Source organism: Oncorhynchus mykiss, chromosome 5, assembly GCF_013265735.2.
Source record: "Oncorhynchus mykiss isolate Arlee chromosome 5, USDA_OmykA_1.1, whole genome shotgun sequence".
In the NCBI taxonomy this organism is placed as follows: Eukaryota; Metazoa; Chordata; class Actinopteri; order Salmoniformes; family Salmonidae; genus Oncorhynchus; species Oncorhynchus mykiss.
In genome coordinates this window covers 28,269,502-28,291,600 of record NC_048569.1, presented here as the reverse complement: position 1 = coordinate 28,291,600, position 22,099 = coordinate 28,269,502, and the positions used below count along the sequence as shown (strand labels likewise).

The following is a 22,099-nucleotide window of genomic DNA, read 5'->3' as shown; positions in this document are numbered from 1 at the left end:
GTCACCGTAGAGTGCTCTAAAGCTGACACAGACACATACATACCCACAAAATACCCACACAAGCACACACACATGCATCCACACACATTATTCAAAGACGGACACAACAAACCCTTCTATTCGAGCAGGCACACGTAAAGTATCATACAGTTAGCACACACTACACTACATCAACCTAGCCCTGCTGCCAACAGCCACTCCCAGGACATGTGTTCTTCACTTCTAATCTCACACATGCACACGCCATCCCACCACCCACATAACACATAGGCTACAATACACACACCATGCTACACATGCAGTGCATTCTGAAAGTATTCAGACCCCTTATTCTAAAATAGATTGTGGATCTGCAGCCTCAAGTCTTCTTGGATATGATGCTACAAGCTTGGCACACCTATATTTGGGGAGTTTCTCCCATTCTTCTCTGCAGATCCTCTCAGCTCTGTCAGGTTGGATGGGGAGCATTGTAGCACAGCTATTTTCAGGTCTCTCCAGAGATGTTAGATCGGGTTCAAGTCCGGGCTCTGGCTGGGACACTCAAGGACATTCAGAGACTTGTCCCGAAGCCACTCCTGCATTGTTTTGGCTGTGTGCTTAGGGTCGTTGCCTTGTTGGAAAGTGAACCTTTGCCCCAGTTTGAGGTCCTGAGAGCTCTGGAGCAAGTTTTCATCAAGGATCTCTCTGTAGTTTGCTCTGTTCATCTTTCGCTAGATCTGACTAGTCTCCCAGTCACTGTCGCTGAAAAGCATCCTCACAGCATGATGCTGCCACCACCATGCTTCACCGTAGGAATAGTGCCAGGTTTCCTCCAGACGTGATGCTTGGCGTTCAGGCTAAAGAGTTCAATCTTGGTTTCAACAGACCAGAGAATCTTGATTCTCATGGTCTGAGAGAACTTAAGGTGTGTAATAGAAAAATTAAGTATTTACCGGATTTATTTGATATTAATGGTTAACAACAAATATTTAACTAATAGTAAGATATTTATGTTCTGCTAATGCTGTTTCTTTGTGGTCTCCATGGTCTCTTCCTGCAGTTAGTCTCAGCTTATGGTCAAGGAAATGGGTTTTGCTAGTGATAGCTTGAGATGACAATGACAAAAAACTAATGCTGGCATTCCTTAGACAAGATGTGGTGTATGTGACCAAGATAGAGATAGCCTGGAACAGTTTAGAACAATCCCTTATTGTCCTAATCAACCTAGCATCTGGAAAACTATGCCGGGGTCAGGTTAAAATGGTACCGGGTTTAGATGACCACAGGATGAACCCAGAGCGGCTTATGATGCTCCTTGGCCTGCATGGGAGGGGAGGAACCAGCCATGACTAAGCATTCTTAGTGTCAGCTATATAAAGAATTCTGCATTTCTGTAAATGTTAGGCTGCTCTGCCCAACAGTCAAGAGTGTTGGGCTAACTAGTCTCATTATTGCAATAATTAATTGATATTAAATAAAGATAATTGTCTGAAGAAATGAAGTCTCTCTCAGTTTGGTTTTCCACGACAGGTGTCTTTTGGCAAACTCCAAGCGGGCGGTCATGTGTCTTTTATGGAGGAGTGGCTTCCGTCTGGCCAATCTACCATAAAGGCCTGATTGGTGGAGTGCTACAGAGATGGTTGTCCTTCTGTAAGGTTCTCCCATCCCCAGTCAGAGGGACCATCGGGTTCTTGTTCACCTCCCTGACCAAGGCCCTTCTCGCCGATTGCTCAGTTTGGCCGGGCGGCCAGCTCTAGGTGTTGGTGGTTCTGAACTTTTTCCATTTAAGAATGATGGAGGCCGCTATGTTCTTGGGAACCTTCAATGCTGCATAAATGTTTTGGTACCCTTCCTCAGATCTGTGCCCCGACATAATCCTGTCTCGGAGCTCTACGGACAATTCCTTCGACCTCATGGCTTGGTTTTTGCTCTGACATGCACTGTCAACTGTGGGACCTTATATAGACAATCAATTAAATTTACCACAGGTGGACTCCAATGAAGTTATAGGAACATCTCAAGGATGATCAAAGGGTCTGAATACTTATGTAAAAATTTGCAAACTTAAAAATGATTATGCAAAATTGTCCTTATGGGGTATTGTGTGTAGATTGATGATCATTATTTGTATTTAATCCATTTTAGAATAAGGCTGTAACGTAACAAAATGTGAAAAAAGGGAAGGGGTCTGAAAACTTTCTGAATACACCATATTACGCACACAAGCATGAATAGTTCACAAACGAAGTACACACTACCCATCGTCCCTTCCTCCACACACACACAGTCTGACTAGCCCCCTCCCACACCCCCATCTCCCAGCAGCCCGCCCTTGCAGCATGTCCCAGGATGAGGAATTGCCTTGTTAGTGCATTCCCAAACGAGGTGGAAGGAGGGATCACAGTGAGGAGTGATGGATGGAGCACAAATAGGGGCAGGACGTGAGGAGCGAGGGAGTGTGGAAGAGACAGAGGCGAGGAAAAGGAGTGCAGGGCAAGGAATTTTCCAACCTGTTGGGTATAGAGTGATAGTGAGAGAGGAGTAAGCGCCAGGGGTGGAATGAGAAGAGAGGGAGAGAGGGAAAGAGGTAGAAGAAGAGAGATACGTGTAATGAGTACCATGTGTTACGGCTGTGTACGGGAGGCGAAGTCAGGTGCAGGAGAGCAGAGTAGATTTAACAGGCGCACTTTTATTCCGGTCAAGAAATAGGCACAAAATGACATCAAAGAAAACACGGAACATGAACAAAAGTATAGAGTGTGAACATCTCACATAACAATAAACAATTACACACAAAGACATGGAGGGGAACAGAGGACTGAATACATGCAGTGGGATTAGATAATGAAAACCAGGTGTGTATGGAAACAAGACAAAACAAATGGAAATATGAAAAATGGAGCGGCGATGGCTAGAAAGCCGGTGACGTCGATCGCCGAACACCGCCCGAACAAGGAGAGGAGCCGACTTCGGTGGAAGTCGTGACACCCTGCAAAGTGAATCTTCACTCACTGAGACCAAGGCTCTGAAATCTTTGATCACGTATGACAGCTAGAGACAGGAGCACTCCTGGGAACAGGCTTGGGTATCAGTATTGATAAACATGAACATAAACTAAACTTATTTGGCTATCTCCTGATATATCTGACTAATATTGAAAACTCAAACAGGTACATATTGAAGATGTGTATGCTCATCCCCAGAATATTTTCACGTGTCTCTTTTCAAAGGATGGAGATAATTAACAACTTTATAGTTAAGAACACTAGAACAACATGAAAATGAAATGGATTATACAAGAACCAATATCCCTCCCTAAAAACACACCCCTATGGGACAATCCTTGGATAGTTTTTCATAAATCACCGTTACCTTTGGCTCACATGGAAAACTAAAGGCATAGAAACTGTAAATGACGTGGTAATAGGAAATACATTTTTTTCCATGACAATTAAAAAGACATTTGGACTGCTCAATGTAGACATTTTCAAATATATGCAACTTAAAAGTTGTATATCACCAAATTTCCACCTGAAAGGTTTTGGACATGACAGCAATGTTGAGGGAATCCTATTTTAGTCAGAAACAGATACTCATATGATTAGTAAGATATACAAAACCTTGCAGAGAGGCTATCCAGCTAACAATCTCTTAAAAAATATATACACTATTGGAACGAAGAATGAAATAAAACAGATATTGGCTCAAGATGGAATGTTGGAACATATTGAACTAAATCACAGTAAACAAAAATGTACACATAATCCAGTATAAAGTAATGTATACAATGCATTATACATGACACAAAATGTACAAATTCTACAGCACAACGGCAGAGTCATGTCTTAAGTGTAAATCTAACAAGGACTCAATAATTCACGCCTTCTGGGAGTGCTATAAAATCCAAAGGTTATAGGCAGAGTTAAAAAGATGGCTGTCAGAAGTTTTACAAAGTAAATGTATTTTTAATCTGTCTATCTGCATATTTCAAGACATGGCATGTGGAAGTGAGATACCCAATGGGTTGGACAATATTATTTTTGTAAATGATATTGAAGAAGCTATTACTTACATACTGGAAGTCAAAAGATACCCCAATGTAAAGAGAATGGAAGAATCAAAATGCTTAATGATTTAAATATTGATAAAAAATCTGGCTACAGACAGAAACAACATAACACAATTTAAAGTCATATATGAGGCAGAGTCTTACAAGCATTGAAAACAACATTGGGTGTGGAGATGGTGGTAACGTGGGCCTGAGCAAGTGGGATATTATTCATGTTTGTGGAAATGTATGTACGTAAATGCTAAGTTGTCTATTGTTTTTGTCTATTGTATGTATCTTTATGTTTATTGTAAAAATACAAATAAAACATTTAAAAAAGGACAATATTTCAAAACGGGAATAGGCCTGTGGTTTGTGTGCATGTACTTGTGTGCGTGTGTAGCTGACCCCACTACGTCTGTCTGTGTTTGTGACAGCAGGTCATCACTAATCACTCAGTGGGTGTTGTCTTACGACTCAGGGCCATGCTGAGAGATGGGAGAGAGGGGGAGAGAGAGGGGAGGTGAGGTGAGTGGAGGGGGGACACGAGGAGGTTGCAAGGTGGGGCAGAGGACAAGATCAGTACATCAAGCCACCCCCACACGCATAGTCTGCAACCCCTCCCAAAGGAGACTGCAATAGCATACAAACCAGTAAGTAAACTATACGTCACTTCACTTTCCTCATAGAATTATGTCATATCTACAGCCCAAATCCCTCTTGCTCTATGGGACTCCAGCAGACTTTTAATATGATTATGACCACTCCATGTGACCGTCGATAGCCGTTCTGAATCAGCATTATCCTCAGGTCCCATTCATCAGATAGATTGTTGGTGCCAGGGTCAACGATAAGCCTTAAGGTCCAAGGGGTTAACACATTCTGCGTTGTTTTCTAAACTGATGCCTAGGGCTGGGGCTATTTTCTAGAAACGTGATCTAGCAGCAGTGAGTCAGAGAGGCAGAGTGGAATACTAAATAAGGTTCTGATCTAAACTCATTAAACTAGTGTTTAAAGCAGCCAAACACCCCCAGGCCTAACCAGCTACTGAGACAATCACAGTGACACACACATAGACACCGCGAGATTACCATAATTAGGCCAAAATGTTTTATAGGGATCCACTCTCTCGCTGTTGTCTGTAGCGTAGCTAACACAGAATTACAGCCAAGACATTGGTAATATGTGTGCATGACAAAATCATACAGCCCATTTAACAAACGAACAGTGGTGTGGCAACATTATTGTGACATATATCATATGATGGTGGCATGTTGAGAACTCAGCACCTCCACCCTCCATGACACATGCTACACAAGGAGTCCTAAGAACATAGCCCAGACAGACGTGTTGACATATTATGCCCCTAAAATATAGCGTTCTCATTGAGCCCACCAAAAATTATTTAATATATCCACATTAACCAGCTATTGATCCTGATATACAGCACAGATTTCAACTAATTTATAGGATTTCCAGGCGTTTTACTTAAAAAGTGTAGAAATTATGATTTTCGTTCATTCTCACACACTGCTGGCCGGTGGGCTTTAGGACAGTCAGTCAGAGGTTAGGTGTGTAGGATGGTGGTGTTTGTCCTTCTCTGTGTTTGTTCCTTTCACTTTGCTACCCCTACTCAAGGGCTGCTGTGTCGAGCCAGCATTACACTGCCACTCTGTCACCCTGTCACTGTCCCAAACCAGCTGAGTCTGACTCCTATTACAGTATGTGTCCATCTTCGAAAATAAAGAATGTGTGTCCAATGTGTGAATAACATTTTGTTCAAAAGCGGGGATCTGCCAGTTGTTCGTCATAATGAATGAACTGTAAAGAGACCTAAGGTCCTTCTGGGGTTAAGCGACCGTGATGTTTACATAGAGAGATCTGGAGGCACTTAGCTGGTCTGTGATGCTGCCCTATGAGCTGTGTGGGCTGTGTGGTGACTCTGTGTGGTGACTGTTGGTCCTCTGTGGCCTGGAACAGGGTGGCTAACACAGGTCTCATCAGTAAACAGCCAATTGAGGGAGATAAGAGCTGAGAGAGGGCTAGGGCTGGGGCAGCTGGGAAAGGGGGACTGACTGGGACACGGAGTGTGGGCCCACTGTTAGTCACGCTCCATGACAGAGTCTGCCACACACATGAACAATGGTTAAATACACACAGAACAGAGACAATGAGAAAGTGAGCGAGAGAGAGAGATTTAAATCATCTTTATTGGGTCTGGGAACCCACAACACAATAAAAACTCATACAAAACCATAGTTACACATCAATTAAAAACACAACACCAAATCCTCCTCCACAGTAACTAAACACAACAGACTCTGAGTACCCCATATACTCATAAACAAATCAATATTGTTAACCAGTTTTTTATAGGCTGCTGTCCCCGAATAATCTGTACTTTAGCCCAAATATCAACAGTTGAGAAGATCACCCCCTCCAGCTTTAAGAGGAAAAGGTGCTTGTGTAAGCCCAAACAACCTCTCCTCTCCTCATCAATGTGTAGGCTGTGTCGACCCAGCTAGACTGTACAACAGTCTCTGGGCTGCTTGAAGCCGGAAAGCCATGATTCTAGAGGAAATGTCCACCAGGCCTTGCCCACCCTCGTGCAGTGGCAGGTACAGGGCTGCAGCTTTAATCCAGTGTTGTCCAGACCAGAAGAAATTGACCAGGGTCCTCTGAAGCTCTTGTATCAGACCTTCTTTAAGAAAAAACACAACTACTTTATTCATCCGTGATGTATAAGCAACATTCTCATATCCTACCTTCTCTCCTACGGCGACCAGAAACTCCTCCACAGTGACAGTAGCTTCAGTAACACACCTAAAGCCGTTCAGAAGTGACAGCACGGCTTTAGATGGGTTGCGTGTGGGTGGCCATGGCGTCCCCATGTGGGTCGCCATCCCCGCCAAAACCAGGGAAATTTCGACACGAAAAACAATATACTTAATTCTACCACAACAACTAAATAAAAATAATGATGACCTTAATCATCCATAGGAAGAAAAAACAGATAGCAACAAGAAAAGGAAACGTAAAAGAAAACCAAGATATCTAACTCTACACAACACTCGCACTCACTCACACAATTCCCAGCATGCACCTAACACTCCCAGCATGCAGAGAGAGAGAGAGAGAGAGAGGGGAAGGGAGATGGTGAGGAGCTGAGAAGCTTAAAATCCCATAGTCACAGAAAAGAGACGTCTCGTTGACTTTGGTGAGAAGGAGGGCACATCAATGCTCACAACTTGTGACATACAACTCCTCCGTTTTCAACGGCTACCTCTGGAGATCCCTTCAATCTCCACTTAGTTAGGTAAATCTGCTTGTGTTTTTTTGCACCTTACTTGTAGAATAATCTCCCAAACTCTCTTAAACTGTATGATTTGGTGCCTCTAGGATTCAGACGGCTGATTGTCGTGGAAAATGTCAAGATTATGTTATAGTGCTTGTAAAATTATATTATCATATTTGTATTGCATTAGAATGGTTGTTTTATTCTGTTAACTATTGTGTGTGTGTTCCACTGAGGATGGGCCTCTATGAGATAGCACTGACAGAGGAGATTGACCATGTCTTTGGGTAATAAAGCCTAAAGAACATTCCAGATAGTAAAGGTAATGTTTTTGTGCTATACCGTACCAGGGTGAGACGGGTTCCAGTTTGGAGTAGGAGGGGGCCAGACGCTGGTCTTTACAATGAGAACTGTTGACACAGCAGTAACTGTCTGCTATGTTTTATAGATATCTTTCATACAAATCTTAACCATTGTGAACTGTTCCTAAGATCTGTGGTTCGCCATGTAAGTTGAGAGGGGTGTATCTTGGCTATAAAAGGTCTTTGTACTTTTCTCTATTCACTTTTCAGTGGTTCATTGGAGATAGCGCATCATTGAAAGTCAAAAAGGACTATTGCAAAGCTCTTAATAAAAAATATGTATATTTTAAGTGTAACTCTGACTGGTGTGTAGTTTGTAACTCTCCTCATTTGGTAAAGCAGAAATATGCCATGACAAGAATGTGTTTGTTTTCTATGATTGTTTGTCGTATCTGTTTTGCTTTTCATATTGTATTGATGTGTATATTTGTTTAAATTATAGGGCTCATCTGTAAAATATACCTTGCTCTCAGCACGACTCCCTGTCAAAATAAAGGTTCAATCAAATAAACACCCAGGTACCTTCCCCACTCCTTCACACTGTCTATTTCCTGACCCAACCTCTCCTACACCTCACACTACCAAGTTTAGATTTGTATTTCACCACCCCTCAATTCAACCCCCTCTAGCCGTCTGACTCCTTCATTTTCATTCTCCTCAGAGATCCAGACGCTTCTGTAGACGTGAGTCATGAAAGGATCCATCTTATTCCTCATCAACCTTACCAGAAAAAAACCCATCGGTCTCCTTCGCTCTGCCTCTCCCACTTTCTCTCTCCTTCTCCAGACGCTGTATCTCTCTCAGATTACAGATATGCATGGGAGATACTGAGCAATGGGGATACACTCACAGTGCATGGGAAGGTTGCTTGGCTCACTGGCTTCGAGTCCCTTTGGTTCAAATCAAATGTACATCATTCAAAAGACGCTGGTCCTGAATATGCAGAATGAGCAGGAAATGGGGTAGACATTAAGCTTGGTTCAATGGATCATTATTAACTCCATCAGCAGAAGCAGGGAAGAGGCAGCGAACTTAGCCTTTCCACTGGGGAACATCCCCATGTCAGTTAATTAGGCAGAATGTGGACACCACAGAGGAACTTGATACGGTGCAGAGCACGTGCACATCTTAACCAGTTGATAACAACACATGGCCTCAACCTCAGTCAGACTCACACACAATTCCAGTAGCCTACAAACAAACACAGACACCACACACACACACACGCACACACAGTGACCCCTGGCAAACAAATTAACATAATATGTAAATTGGTATTAATATCCAATATCCAATATCCAACGTCCATGATCAGACTGCCTTCCTAAACTTGCATTGGGAATCATTCAGAAATATTTGTTGAATGCCAAACCAAGCAAATGGAGTAGACCTAGCTTCCTGCCAGAGGATTCCCAACTTCATTTACATAATGGTTCCACCAAGCGTGGCAGTTATTCTATTTTCATCATCTCACTTCCCGTTGGCTGGCACGGGAGAGTGTTCATCAGCATTCACCACAGGTATCTAAACAGGGAGGATTGCCAGAGGTATACGGCTGGGGCGACAAACCGCCTATCAGTCTGTCCATAGTGTCACTCCTTTAGCTCTCCCTTCCCCTCTTTCTCTCCTTGTGCTTGTAAGTGCTTCCAGTCTGTGTGTGCTATTGCACCTGTAGCAAATAAACAGAGAGTAATCAAAAGAGAGCAACCAACTGTGCCACCTCCCAGATATAATAGTCTCTCTCTTAATTTTCCTCTGCTCTTTGCTTCTCTTTCTCACCCATCTCTCTCTACCTCTATACCACTCCCCTCTATCTCCTTCCTGCAACCCATCTCTCTGCATCCCTTTATCTACCTTCTCTCTCCTTTTCCTTGTGCTCTTCTCCCCCCCTAGAGGGAATGGGTGTAAGCTGCTCCTTTCTTCCACTCCCCCTCTCCTCGCTCTCTCTCTCTCTTCCTCAGTAATGTGCTCCATGCTACACCATTAGAGGCTAGCCAGAGAGCAGGGCTAGGGTCAGGGGGAGGAGAGAGGGATAGGGGAGGGGGGAATGAGGCAAAGGGGCTGGAGAGGGGAAGAGGTTGAGGGTGAAGGAGTGAGGGATGCGGAGCTGGTTGGCAGAGGAGGGTAAGGGAAAAGAGGGACACTAGAGGGTTGGAAAAATTAGGAGGAGAGGGAATGAAAGGAGCGAGTGACAGATGGGAGACGAGGACACACAGAGCTGTTTGTGTGTGTGCGGGTGTGTAAAACTCCCTGGGCCTTGTTCTGTCAGGGAGCCAGCTGATGGATCTACCCCTCCCTGATCAAACACATCAATCAATAACACAGCATCAACACTACAGAGGAGCACAGCGACACAGACATGATTACTTAAAGTGCACTGCACACATACCACCTACTACCACTACAAGGGCATAACTGTACACAGCTCTCTGCCCCAGCCTAGCCAACTATCCCTCAACTATTATCTCCATTTTAACGTTGCTAGTGTATCAACCTTGTATCAACACAAAATCTCCCATATACCTTTGCTACAGTATGTTTTTCCTCTCAACAACATTTCCTCTGCCCTTCCTAGATCATCCATCTCCTCTCAACAATCTTCCACAAGGTATCTGCCCTTTCTAGGGATACCAATTGAATTTCCCTTTGTTTTCATCCCAAGGACAATTGTTCTCAACTGTCTCAGTGGCCTCCACTTGTCCCCAGCAGCACATACTGTACATAGAGTCCAGTATGAGTGGTACATGGAGTGTCACTGATGGGATGTAGGGTGTTGCCAAGGCCATATGATCCACACAGACCTTGAGGAGCTCTGATTCCATTACATAACCTGGTTCGCTGTCTCGGTCTGATAATGAGAGGGCTGTGTAGCAGAGGTCTAATGGCCAGCCCCTGCAGCCAATCTGGGGGAATGGTAATCGAGATCAGATGAAAACAGCCCCAATCTGTGAGGAGCCGATTTCTCTTGTAGTAGCAGCATGTTAGTTATAATTAAGGTCAATTAAAAGACTATGGAATCCAGTTGCAGCTGATGTGTGTTTTTGGGCTTACTCTCAGGACTCAATCTCTGTATGGTTGGTGTGCTGCGTCAATATGTCACACTGTAATCACCATGGCAAAAATCTGTCACTTCAGATGCCTGCCTCTTGACCCAAGGTCAAAATTAACTTTGCAGATGTGATTTACTGCCATTACCCATCCCCTGCACTAGAAGGGCTCTGATTGGCTAGTTCCTCTAGAGAGGCGATGTACTGATTAACGGGCAGGCTGATAGATGAGCTGTTTGATTGGCGAGCCAATATATCTATCTGAATGGCATTGGCAGACTGGCTCCCTCATTTCAAACAGGGAAAACACACAAGAGCTAGGTATCAGGTCCCAACAGCCTTAAATAGTCACTGGTGTTCTCCTCTCCATCCCGCCTCCAGGTGGATATCTTCCGTCCCAGAGCTCTCATTCCATTCAGTCCCTTTCAGACCAGTGGGCTGGAGAGAGATGGCCAGAGAGGGGTCAACTCTCCACCAAAAACAGGCTTGCCCATAGTCCCTAAAATACTACAGTGAGGTGGAAGTGATTGGGGAGAGGATAACTCAGGAACAAACAGATGCTGTGCAGGACGCCATACCCCTTCCCCGGCCTAACCCCCCAAATGCTCTGCCTTCGGTTGGCAGGGTGTCTGTTGGCAGCAGGACAGGGTTTGAGCTGAGGTATAAAATTAGCTCAGACAAAGATTCAGAGGTTACATGCTTCTAATGAAGCTATTGATTTTTGATGAGCCAAAACAGAGCGCTTTTGTCTTTAGGAGCTGTCAGTGGATCTCTTTTCGTGACTTCACTGCATCACATTACCCAGCACTGAGACAAGCCAGAGACAAAACCTCGAACCAAAGCAGGATTGGTCCAAGACACATCAAGGAACCGTTCCACACAATACATGCAGAAACACCATGGCATGTCACAGTCAGCAAGCAAAGTAGACACACACCCTGTAGACATGTGATGAGATGTGCACACACACACACACACACACACACGCACACACACAGAAAAGGACACTCACGCTATGCAGTGAGAACCCTGGGGTTGAGACAGCTGTGAGTCCAGCTGCAGATAAAACATGTGGAAGAGGTCCCTGGGCTGGGCATCCACCCTTCTCACCTCTCATCTGCCGTCCACACCACTCCCCTTTTCCCCTCTCCATTCTTCCCTCTCCACAGAAACTTGCATTAATCAGTAGATTTGGTATTATTAACTACGCCACATACAGTATGAGACACTACAGAACAGATATAGCACAGTCAAGTCAACCTACTTTTCATACTGAGTCACGGTGCCCTAATCAGAAGTAGGCTATAGCTTAAGTTTTCCAGCTAATGTCTCAAAAGTACTAATCATATAGGGCCCCCTCTCCATTACTTTATTACTTATCCAGTCGGTTAAGATCTTAACATGGTGGTGACAGTCCTTGCCAGAGGCCTCTCTAAGAGCTTCTAATAATGGATCTCCTCCCAAAACTACCGGATGTGCTGGGAAAATATCTAATACTGGTACTTGACTTTACAGTGGCCAAAACACCTGTCAAGTCGTACATAATGTTTGGCATGACAACAAACACAACAGGGGATTTGGCTAAATTGCTAATTGATCTGCTACCGGACTAGTAGTTTATATTCCATTGTATTCATTTATACACACGTGATGGTTTCTACAACAAACTGCACATCAAAACCTGGCAGATCCAACCTCTGCTCCTATCTGTCCTTCACACCTTCAGTTGCCATGGGGAACCACATCCAAGGTCTGACAGCAGTGATGCTGGGCAGGCTACTGTTTGTGTGCAAGGACACACAACATGCATGTGTGTATGCACACACTCACGCAGTACGGACATACAGTACACACCAACACACGGCCCCATTCACATTGACAAAACAGTGCAATCTGGCATTGTTCTTTAAATCAGCTATGCTTTACTTATTCTGAGCACTTATAATGTCACTTTTCACAACGGCAATTAGAGCAAAATTATTTTGACTGCAGTTGGCAATTATCCCCCCGTCAGCAGAACAAGTCTCATTGATCTGTTGTGTTTGATAAATGTGTCACCAGATCCCAGTAAACATCATCTTCCACTATCATGAGGGTTGCAGGTAAGTTTGATAGATGAGATGAACAAGGTCCTTAATCCACATTGACAACCATAGCCTATGTTCAGTGACATGTTAGACCATGTTAAAGCCCAGGTGCCTTTTAATACAGCAACATAACATGGCTGGCACTAAACGAGATGGGCGTCTAGCGGATCGATATTTCTAGTCATTAAAGTCAGGTGATTTTGGGTAATAAAGGCAAGCATGGCAGATGGGATGGCCATCTTGTGATGAGGTAATAGCCCTGCTGAAACCTGGCTAAACCCTACACTGAGGATAACCTCCACCTCTAACCTCTTACTGTAATATTTCATACAATCCTATAAACTGCAATTTCATCCCTATCTGTCTTTCTGTGACTGCTGCCTCTACTTGGCACCTGTTTTACACTGCAGGTACCTGTCATAAAGACAGCAGACTGTATGTTCCTGTTTCAGAATGTTCTTCCAGCATGGCAGTGGCTGGGATGAGGGGTGCTTACACATCAGCCCGACCTTGCTTCATCCTGCCTACTCCTCTGAGATGTATACACACACACACACGCACACACACACACACACACACACACACACACACACACACACACACACACACAAACACACACACACACACTCACACAGGTCCCTCGGAATCTGGGACACTTCTGTTTGCGCCCCACACACACGTAAACATGCTCACGCCCATACATTGCTGTTCTTTTCATATATCAGCTTAGCAGGAAGACTGAATATAGGGCAGAATTCTTACACACAATAAACACCATGGTCTGTGCAGTTCCGGCCGACTGGGCTAGGGTAGACCTTTACACTCATACCCATATACGGGTTGAAAACGGCAGATTTGGACACTGAGAAGTGCCTAAATTAGAACGCAATGGCTGCACAGTAAGATGCTATACATGATGGCAGAGCTCAGGGTCTCCGCCTCACAGATATGGATGGGTTTCGACTGAGATCCATTCTGAGAACGGCACGCGACAAGATCCCAGAAATGTTCCATACTCAGATAAAATGTATTTCTCACCATTTTTTTGCACAATTGCTATTTTATTATTATTTATTTTATTTAAATGTTTTATTAAATTGCTATTTTATTATTATTTATTTTATTTAAATGTTTTATTAAATTTTGTGGTATCCAATTGGTTGTTACAGTCTTGTCCCATGGCTGCAACTCCCGTACGGACTCAGAAGAGGCGAAGGTCGAGAGCCAGTGCGTCCTCCGAAACACAACCCAGCCAAGCCGCACTGCTTCTTGACACAATGCCCGCTTAACCCAGTAGCACCAATGTGTCGGAGGAAACATTGTACACCTGGTGACCGTGTCAGCGTGCACTGCGCCCAACCCGCCACAGGAGTCGCTAGTGCGCGATGGGACAAGAACATCTCTGCCGGCCAAACCCTCCCCTAACCCGGATAGGGTCCCTAAATATGGGAACTTTACATTTAAGAGGATTTATCCACTTCAAATAAGTGTAGCTGAATAGGAGGAGACAGGTTAAAGAAGGATTTTAAAGCAATTGAGACATAAATTGGGCTGTTCTGAGGGCAAAGGGGGGTGCAACTCAATATTAGGAAGGTGTTGCTAATGTTTTGTACACTCAGTGTAAGATCACTATGTTTGATGTACAGTTACAATAAGACATGGCATTATAACCTGGGTTGTCCTGAACAGAATGTGCCCACATTTATTGTATTGTGAAGAAAATTTGCCGCAGACCATACATTTGAATGCACTCATGACATTATATACGCACCAAAATAACGCACCAATAACGCACCAAAATAGCGATCTGCTACTCTGAATTACCTAATGAAAGATCCTATTTTATAATTTAGCTAGTCATGTTGGCAATAGAACAAGCTTTCAAATTATGCCCACCTGACCCAGATTGTGATTTATAATGGAACGTTTTTGGATTGCATAAACAACAGCAGTAATTGTGTAAAGGCGGGGATGCAGGGCTGTGTTCCAACAAATACAAGTGTGCTTGCTCTAGTTCCTCAATGGCACAGCTAGGAGAGATAAAAAAACACCTTATATTTGAAGACTCTTCTTTGAGTCAAAAGTGCATTTAAATTAATCAGAAACTGTGGAGGTGTGTGGCCACGTGGAAAAAACAGTTAGACCTCTTAAATCCTTTTAATTATTTTTCTTATGTTACACCTACCCCAAAACAAATGCAGCGAAAAGCACAGTAAATGTAAAATGCACATGAAATCAACAGTGTAGTGTTTGGATTCAGTCTTGTCAGGTAAACTGTTGTCTCCTCACCTTTAGTCTAATCATTTCTCTATAATCTCCAAACTGTTCCCTTTTAATTGTTGTTTAGGGTATGTTGTGGTGAACTGTCATTACAATTGCTTCCTGGGAACCTGGACCACTTTTGGAGCGAACAAGTGCTCTCAAATCGTTTGCTGATGTCGAACACAGATGACAATTATATTCCTAATAAAGCCAATTTAGCTAGCTAACATACACCTGGAGAATACACCTAGAGAATACAAGTTATATTCACTATGGCTAGCTAGCGTTAGCTATGGCTAGCTAGCTCGTTTTCAATGAGAGCTAAATAACCAGCTAGCTAGCAAACAATGAAAACAGTATAATTTCCTAATTCAAAAAACACTTCAACAGGCTCTGTTTCATGTTTCATAGTTGCAAGTACCCCTAGCGCACTGTTGAATTATTTAGTCATTTAAACTAGGGATACACCGATATGGTATTTTTGGCCGATACCGATATCCAATATATTCTTTGCCAAAAGAAATTAGACCGATAACCGATATAAAGAGACGTGTGACCTTTAAAGCATTCTAGTACAGTTAAATAGTTGAAACACACACACACACTGACCAAAAAGTTGTTTTGTTGGCATTTACGTATGTCCCCATTACCAGTAAAACATAATCAAAACATATTTATTTCACGTACTTGCTGTGATGTTTCGTTGTTCATTTGTTCAATCTCAACCAGGATTTCATCATACATGTCAAGCAGTGAAGTTTCAGCTCTGTCTGTCCGTGGCCTCTCTTCCTCGGTGCGCACTGTCACTGTGTCCGTTTACATCTTGTCCAGCTGTGTCTGTAACATTTAACGTAAATCCTTTTTCTTGTCTGGATTGAAGTAGCGGTCCTTGTACATAGCATTGAGCATGGTGGCGACACAGTAATGCGGGTCAGATAGAATGCCACCAAATCGCTTGTTCACAGCCTCTAGTAGAGTACTTTAAGTTTTAACCCCACGGTCTGTTTCGGCAGTTTTGTTGAGCAGGCGTTTCAATGCCATGACAGAGGGTATCATGTCTGCTGCAGACTCAGTTGATGAGCTTATTTCTCGAGTCAGTTGTTCGAATGGAGCTAGCTAGTGTGTTCATGTTTCCAAGTTTCAAACAGGTTCTCAAATTCCATTGAAATGGCAGCAGCGGTATGAGAACCAGCACATTCTTGAGCAATACAGCTTTCCTCAGTACGAAATTCTCGTCGACCCACTGTGCTGTCAGACTCAGCATGCTCATGGGGCTGACATTGCTGGTCCAAATGTCAGTCGTGAAGCTAATGGCAGTGATGCCTATAGTACGTAGCACATGGATGTGCGTTTCAACAAAACTGTGTAACTCCGGTAGGGCAACATCTAAGAAATAGAGCCTACTTGGTAGTGTGTACCGGAGCTCGAGGTGCTCGACCAGTCGGCGAAAGCGAACATCATCCACGACAGAGAATGGTTGATTGTCAAGGGCAATGAATGCCATTATCTTGGCATTAATGGATTCCGCCTTTGAGTTGTCTCGCTGAAATGTTCTTACTCTTTCAAATGAGTCCTCAACTTGAACTTGTTTAGTTGTTGGACGTTGGCGCTTAGTATTTTTCTTATTTTGTTCTGCGTAGCGCTGTATTTTCCATGGCGTCATTAAGTCATCTACCTACGTTATATAGGTATGCACGTCATCGACCTACGTTATATAGGTATGCACGCCATCTACCTACACTATATAGGTATGCACGTCATCTACCTACGTTTATATAGGTATGCACGTCATCTACCTACGTTATATAGGTATGCACGTCATCTACCTACGTTATATAGGTATGCACGTCATCTACCTACGTTATATAGGTATGCACGTCATCTACCTATGTTATATAGGTATGCACGTCATCTACCTACGTTATATAGGTATGCACGTCATCTACCTACGTTATATAGGTATGCACGTCATCTACCTACGTTATATAGGTATGCACGTCATCTACCTACGTTATATAGGTATGCACGTCATCTACCTACGTTATATAGGTATGCACGTCATCTACCTACGTTTATATAGGTATGCACGTCATCTACCTACGTTATATAGGTATGCACGTCATCTACCTACGTTATATAGGTATGCACGTCATCTACCTACGTTATATAGGTATGCACGTCATCTACCTATGTTATATAGGTATGCACGTCCTCTACCTACGTTATATAGGTATGCATGTCAGCTTCGACATCGGTTTTGCACATCGGCGTTAAACTAGACATCGGGCCGATGCTGATGTTGGTATTTTTAGCTAATATCGTCCGATTCCGATATGCTTACCGATATAACGTGCATCCCTAATTTAAACTATTTATTTTTGAAAACTCTCTGTTTTTGCCATAGCCCTTCTTGGCTTCTAAGGGTTTGAAAGGTGAGCAAGCCTGTCCGAGGTGTCAGACTTGACGACAGTTGCAATCCATCGGAGCGCTGTGATTGGTTGAGGCAGGGCTTAGCGAAGGGTCAATTGGCACACACAGATATAGCACAGTCATTATGCAAGCAGTACGTAGCAGTTTCAGCAATGTTTCTAAAAATGTTAATGCAAAATGTTAACAGCTTGGAATTCCACTTACAGAAGGTCTAAGACAGTGCACATCCCTGGTCATTGAAACATTTATTTTGTCATTTTTAGTACCTATGAAGGAAGAGATCATCCTCAAGGCCAAAGCAATTCTAGAAAGAGTGAATGCCTCTGAGGTCACACTGTAATGGTTTTATCATTAGAGGACTGCATCCAGGAGGTTATATAAAAGAGGAATGAGGTACCCCGAAGCCATATCATGTCACACACACACAGGCGCGATTGCACATACAAACGGACACACGCTCACACACACAACGCATTAGCAGGTCTTGAGTCTAGTATTGTATTAAGTCTACACCCTGTAGAAATAGGAAAATGTATTACAGCCCAATGCATTGCAATGAAAATACACAACACATTCTACAGCATCCCTATATTTGATAATACTTTCTCCACTTTTCTCAGCCAACCTAAAACCCCAACTGATTTGTAAATTGTGATGATTGAGAAGCTGCATTCGGAAACTATTCCGACCCCTTGACTTTTTCCACATTTTGTTACGTTACAGCCTTATTTTAAAATGTATTAAGTATTTTTTCCCCTCATCAATCTACACCCAATACCCCATAATGACAAGGCATAAACAGGTTTTTAGAAATGTTTAAAAAACAGAAATACATTATTTACACAAGTATTCAGACCTTTTGCTATGAGACTCGAAGTTGAGCTCAGGTGTATCCTGTTTCCATTGATCATCCTTGAGATGTTTCTACAACTTGTTTGGAATCCACCTGTTGTAAATTCAATTGATTTGACATTATTTGGAAAGGCACACAACTGTCTGTATAAGGTCCCACAGTTGACAGTGCATGTCAGAGCAAAAACCAAGCCATGAGGTCAACGGAACTGTCTGTCCCGTAGAGCTACGAGACAGGATTGTGTTGAAGCACAGATCTAGGTAAGCGTACCAAACATTGCTGCAGCATTGAAGGTCCCCAAGAACACCGTGGCCTCCATCATTCTTAAATGGAAGACATTTGGAACCACCAAGACTCTTCCTAGAGCTGGCCGTCTGGCCAAACTGAGGAATTGGGGGAGAAGGACCACGGTTATGGAGGTGACCAAGAACCCGATGGTCACTCTGACAGAGGTCTAGAGTTCCTCTGTGGAGATGGGAGAACCTTCCATTAGGACAACCATCTCTGCAGCACTCCACCAATCAGGTATTTATGGTAGAGTGGTCAGATGGAAGCTAATCCTCAGTAAAAGGAACAGCCCGCTTGGAGTTTTCCAAAAGCCACCTAAAGGACTCTCAGACCATGAGAAACAAGATTCTCTGGTCTGAAGAAACCAAGATTGAACTATTTGACCTGAGTGCCAAGCGTCACATCTGGAGGAAACCTGACACCATCCCTACGATGAAGGAATGTGGTGGCAGAATCATGCTGCAGGGATGTTTTTTCAGGGGCTGAGACTGGGAGACTAGTTAGGATCGAGGGAAAGGTGAACAGAGCAAAGTACAGAGAGATCCTTGATGAAAATTTGCTCCAGAGCACTCAGGACCTCAGACTGGGGTGAAGGTTTACCTTTCAACAGTACAACGACCTTAAGCACACAGCCAAGACAACGCCGAAGTGGCTTCGGGACAAGTCTCTGAATGTCCCTGAGTGGCTCAGCCAGAGCCCGGACTAGAACCAGATCGAACATCTCTGGAGACCTGAAAATAGCTGTTCAGCGACGCTCCCCATCCATCCTGACAGAGCTTGAGAAGATCTGCAGAGAAGAATGAGAGAAACTCCCCAAATACATGTGTGCCAAGCTTGTAGCGTCATACCCAAGACAACTTGAGGCTGTAATCGCTGCTATAGGTGCTTCAACAAAGTACTGAGTAAAGGGTCTAAATACTTATGGGTCTAAATACTTAGAAATACTTATGTAAATTTGTAATTTCATTGATTTATTTGTATAAATTTGCACATTAAAATGAAACGTGTTTTTGCTTTGTCATTATGGGTTATTGTGTGTAAACTGATGGGGCGTTTAAAAATAATCCATTTTAGAATAAGGCTGTAACGTAACACATTTTGGGGGTCTGAATACTTTCTGAATGTACTGTATGCATGAAGATATTGTAGTGTAGACAACTTTCTTTTTACACATACTGACAGGGTATATCATCACTTTATGGAGGGGTTATCATTAATTCATTATGCCGCTGTCTCACCCTTATTCCAATGCCAACCTTGGCATACAGCAAGCAATGTTTTCAAATGTGTGTGTTGTATTGAAATGATTGCAGCCAACAATTGTTATTAATTGGTATTGCAGAGGTTCCCTCTCCTTCTCTCCTCCCTCTCTTTTGCCGTCTCTCATTTGGATGGTGTTGATGTGGAGGTCAGAGATAAAAGCTGGCCTGTGACAGATGTTCTGAACAGGATATCCTCCCTGTAAGACGCCCCTAACATTGCTGAGACTGTTTGCCATGGTATGAACAACCGTCACGTGGAGCTACGGGCTCCCTCCTCTGCCTCTGCTCTCCTTATTCTCTCTCTCTCTCTCTCTACTATTTAATCTATATCACTCTGTTCTCTCCCTTTCTCCCACCATCCTCAGACTTCTCCAAGATCCCACCACTCTACACACCGACCTCACGTTGTCTTATAGTGATGAGAATACACACACAAGACATCAACAATGAGGTGTCATGTCACCATCATTACCCAGGTAATGAGCAAATGAGCCATGATAATTTAAGGAGCAGGTGGAGATATCACTGTAGCCCACAGCACAGAACACTGAATCAAGAGATAGAGGCAGCTGCAGTGCACCCTATTGGAGAAAATCCTTTTAACCCTTAATCTCACAGGTAGAGCTGGGAGGTTTACATTAAAACAGGCTGTTCTTTAAAGGAAGAATAATAAACTTATAGGGGAAGGAGGGAAGAGATCACTCTTTCCCTCTCAGCCGAGGATGGATGAACAGTCTCTTTCACATACTCATCTAGGAAAGTGACTACAAAAGCCAGCCTATCAGAGATATGTGGCACATACTACAGCAGGTCCACAGGAGGGGAAAATAATAGAACCTGAAAGGCACATTAAACCCAGCCAGCAGGACATGACGACTCAGCTAGGAGATTAGGAGAGGGGAAGAGTGGAGGGAGACAGAGAGGATCCCTGCCTGTCTCCCCACACCGCCCCCGACCCTCTACGACTCCACCCTCCAAGAGGAATGACATATGGGGAAAAGACCAGAGTAAAGAGCATAACACCCTCCTGGGGACAAGCGGGCAGGGCATGTCTAACTGAACAAACACAACCTGTGCATGAGCATCTGTGCATGACTGGTTAACACATGGCGGGTGTGTGCGCGTGACTGTGTGTGTAATTAAATTGTTAAGTGTTAAGTGTAACCCGTGCTGTACAATGGAGGGAGGGAGACAGGTTGAGAAAAGGAGGAAATTAACGAAAGAGAGAGAGGCAGAGAGAAATTGACACCATCCTCAGTCAACCATACCTTGCGTCTTCGGTCCCTCGATCGATTCCTTTTCTTGTTCTTCTCCTCCTCCTTATCCTTCAGCTCCTGAGCGGCGAGCTCCGCTAGGTCCTTGTTCTTGCGTAGCTGCTTGGCGGCTTGTGCCATGGTGCAGCAGCTGCTATCGCCGTAGCTCCAGTCGTCACAGTAGCGGTCCCCGTCCCTGCCCCAGCCCAGGCTCTAACGACGGCTGTGGCTGCCACTGCGTGTGTGTGACGGTGGCGCTGGGAGCGCCTGTGTGTGTGAGACCGAGCCCCCAGCAGCCACAAATGAGATGCTGCTAGTGTTACTGCTGCTACTCATCCAGTAAGGCTGTGTTGCACTGATATGCCTCCCCTCCCCCTCACCCAGCACAGACCAGTCACGCAGTCCTGTGCTCAGCACGGTGGGGATCCTGCTGCAGAGCTCCCTCTCTCTTTCTCCCTCTGGTATGTCCTCATCTGCTTCTCTCTATCCTCCTCCTCTACTGTCCTCTACTTCACTGACCAAGCTGCTGAGAACTGTGTGTGTAAAATAGAATTGTAAGGGCACACGAACTGCAGATTCCTTCAAATAATTTTTGTCTCTTCTTGCCTCTTCCACGGTTCCACGATTCCCTCAAAGGAAAAGGACAGCAATCCTGCAGTATAGCAGAAATGTTGTTATTCTTCAATCAAATATATAAACTGGGTGGTTCGAGCCCTGAATGCTGATTGGCTGACTGCCGTGGTATATCAGGTCATATACCACGGGTATGACAAATAATTTATTTTTACTGCTCTAATTACGTTGATTACTAGTTTATAATAGCAATAAGGCACCTCGGGGTTTGTGGTATATGGCCAGTATACCACCGCTAAGGGCTGTGTCCAGGCACTCCGAGATGCGTCGTGCTTAAGAACAGCCCTAGCAATGGCATAT

General features: G+C 43.9%; 1 protein-coding gene across 5 annotated transcripts in view; it reads right to left on the bottom strand.

Annotated features, from left to right (window-relative positions):
• ank1b (ankyrin 1, erythrocytic b) overlaps positions 1-21,764 on the bottom strand; it is a 77,082-nt gene extending 55,318 nt beyond the window's left edge. For 3 of the 5 annotated variants that reach the window (XM_036977199.1, XM_036977201.1, XM_036977200.1), the window contains exon 1: positions 21,182-21,764. In XM_036977199.1, the coding sequence (XP_036833094.1) occupies positions 21,182-21,307 (126 nt within the window). In that variant the 5' untranslated portion in view covers positions 21,308-21,764. The remainder of the gene's footprint in view (positions 1-21,181) is intronic. The other 2 variants (XM_036977202.1, XM_036977203.1) reach the window with 1 other exon arrangement.
• Between the last annotated feature and the right edge of the window lie 335 nt (positions 21,765-22,099).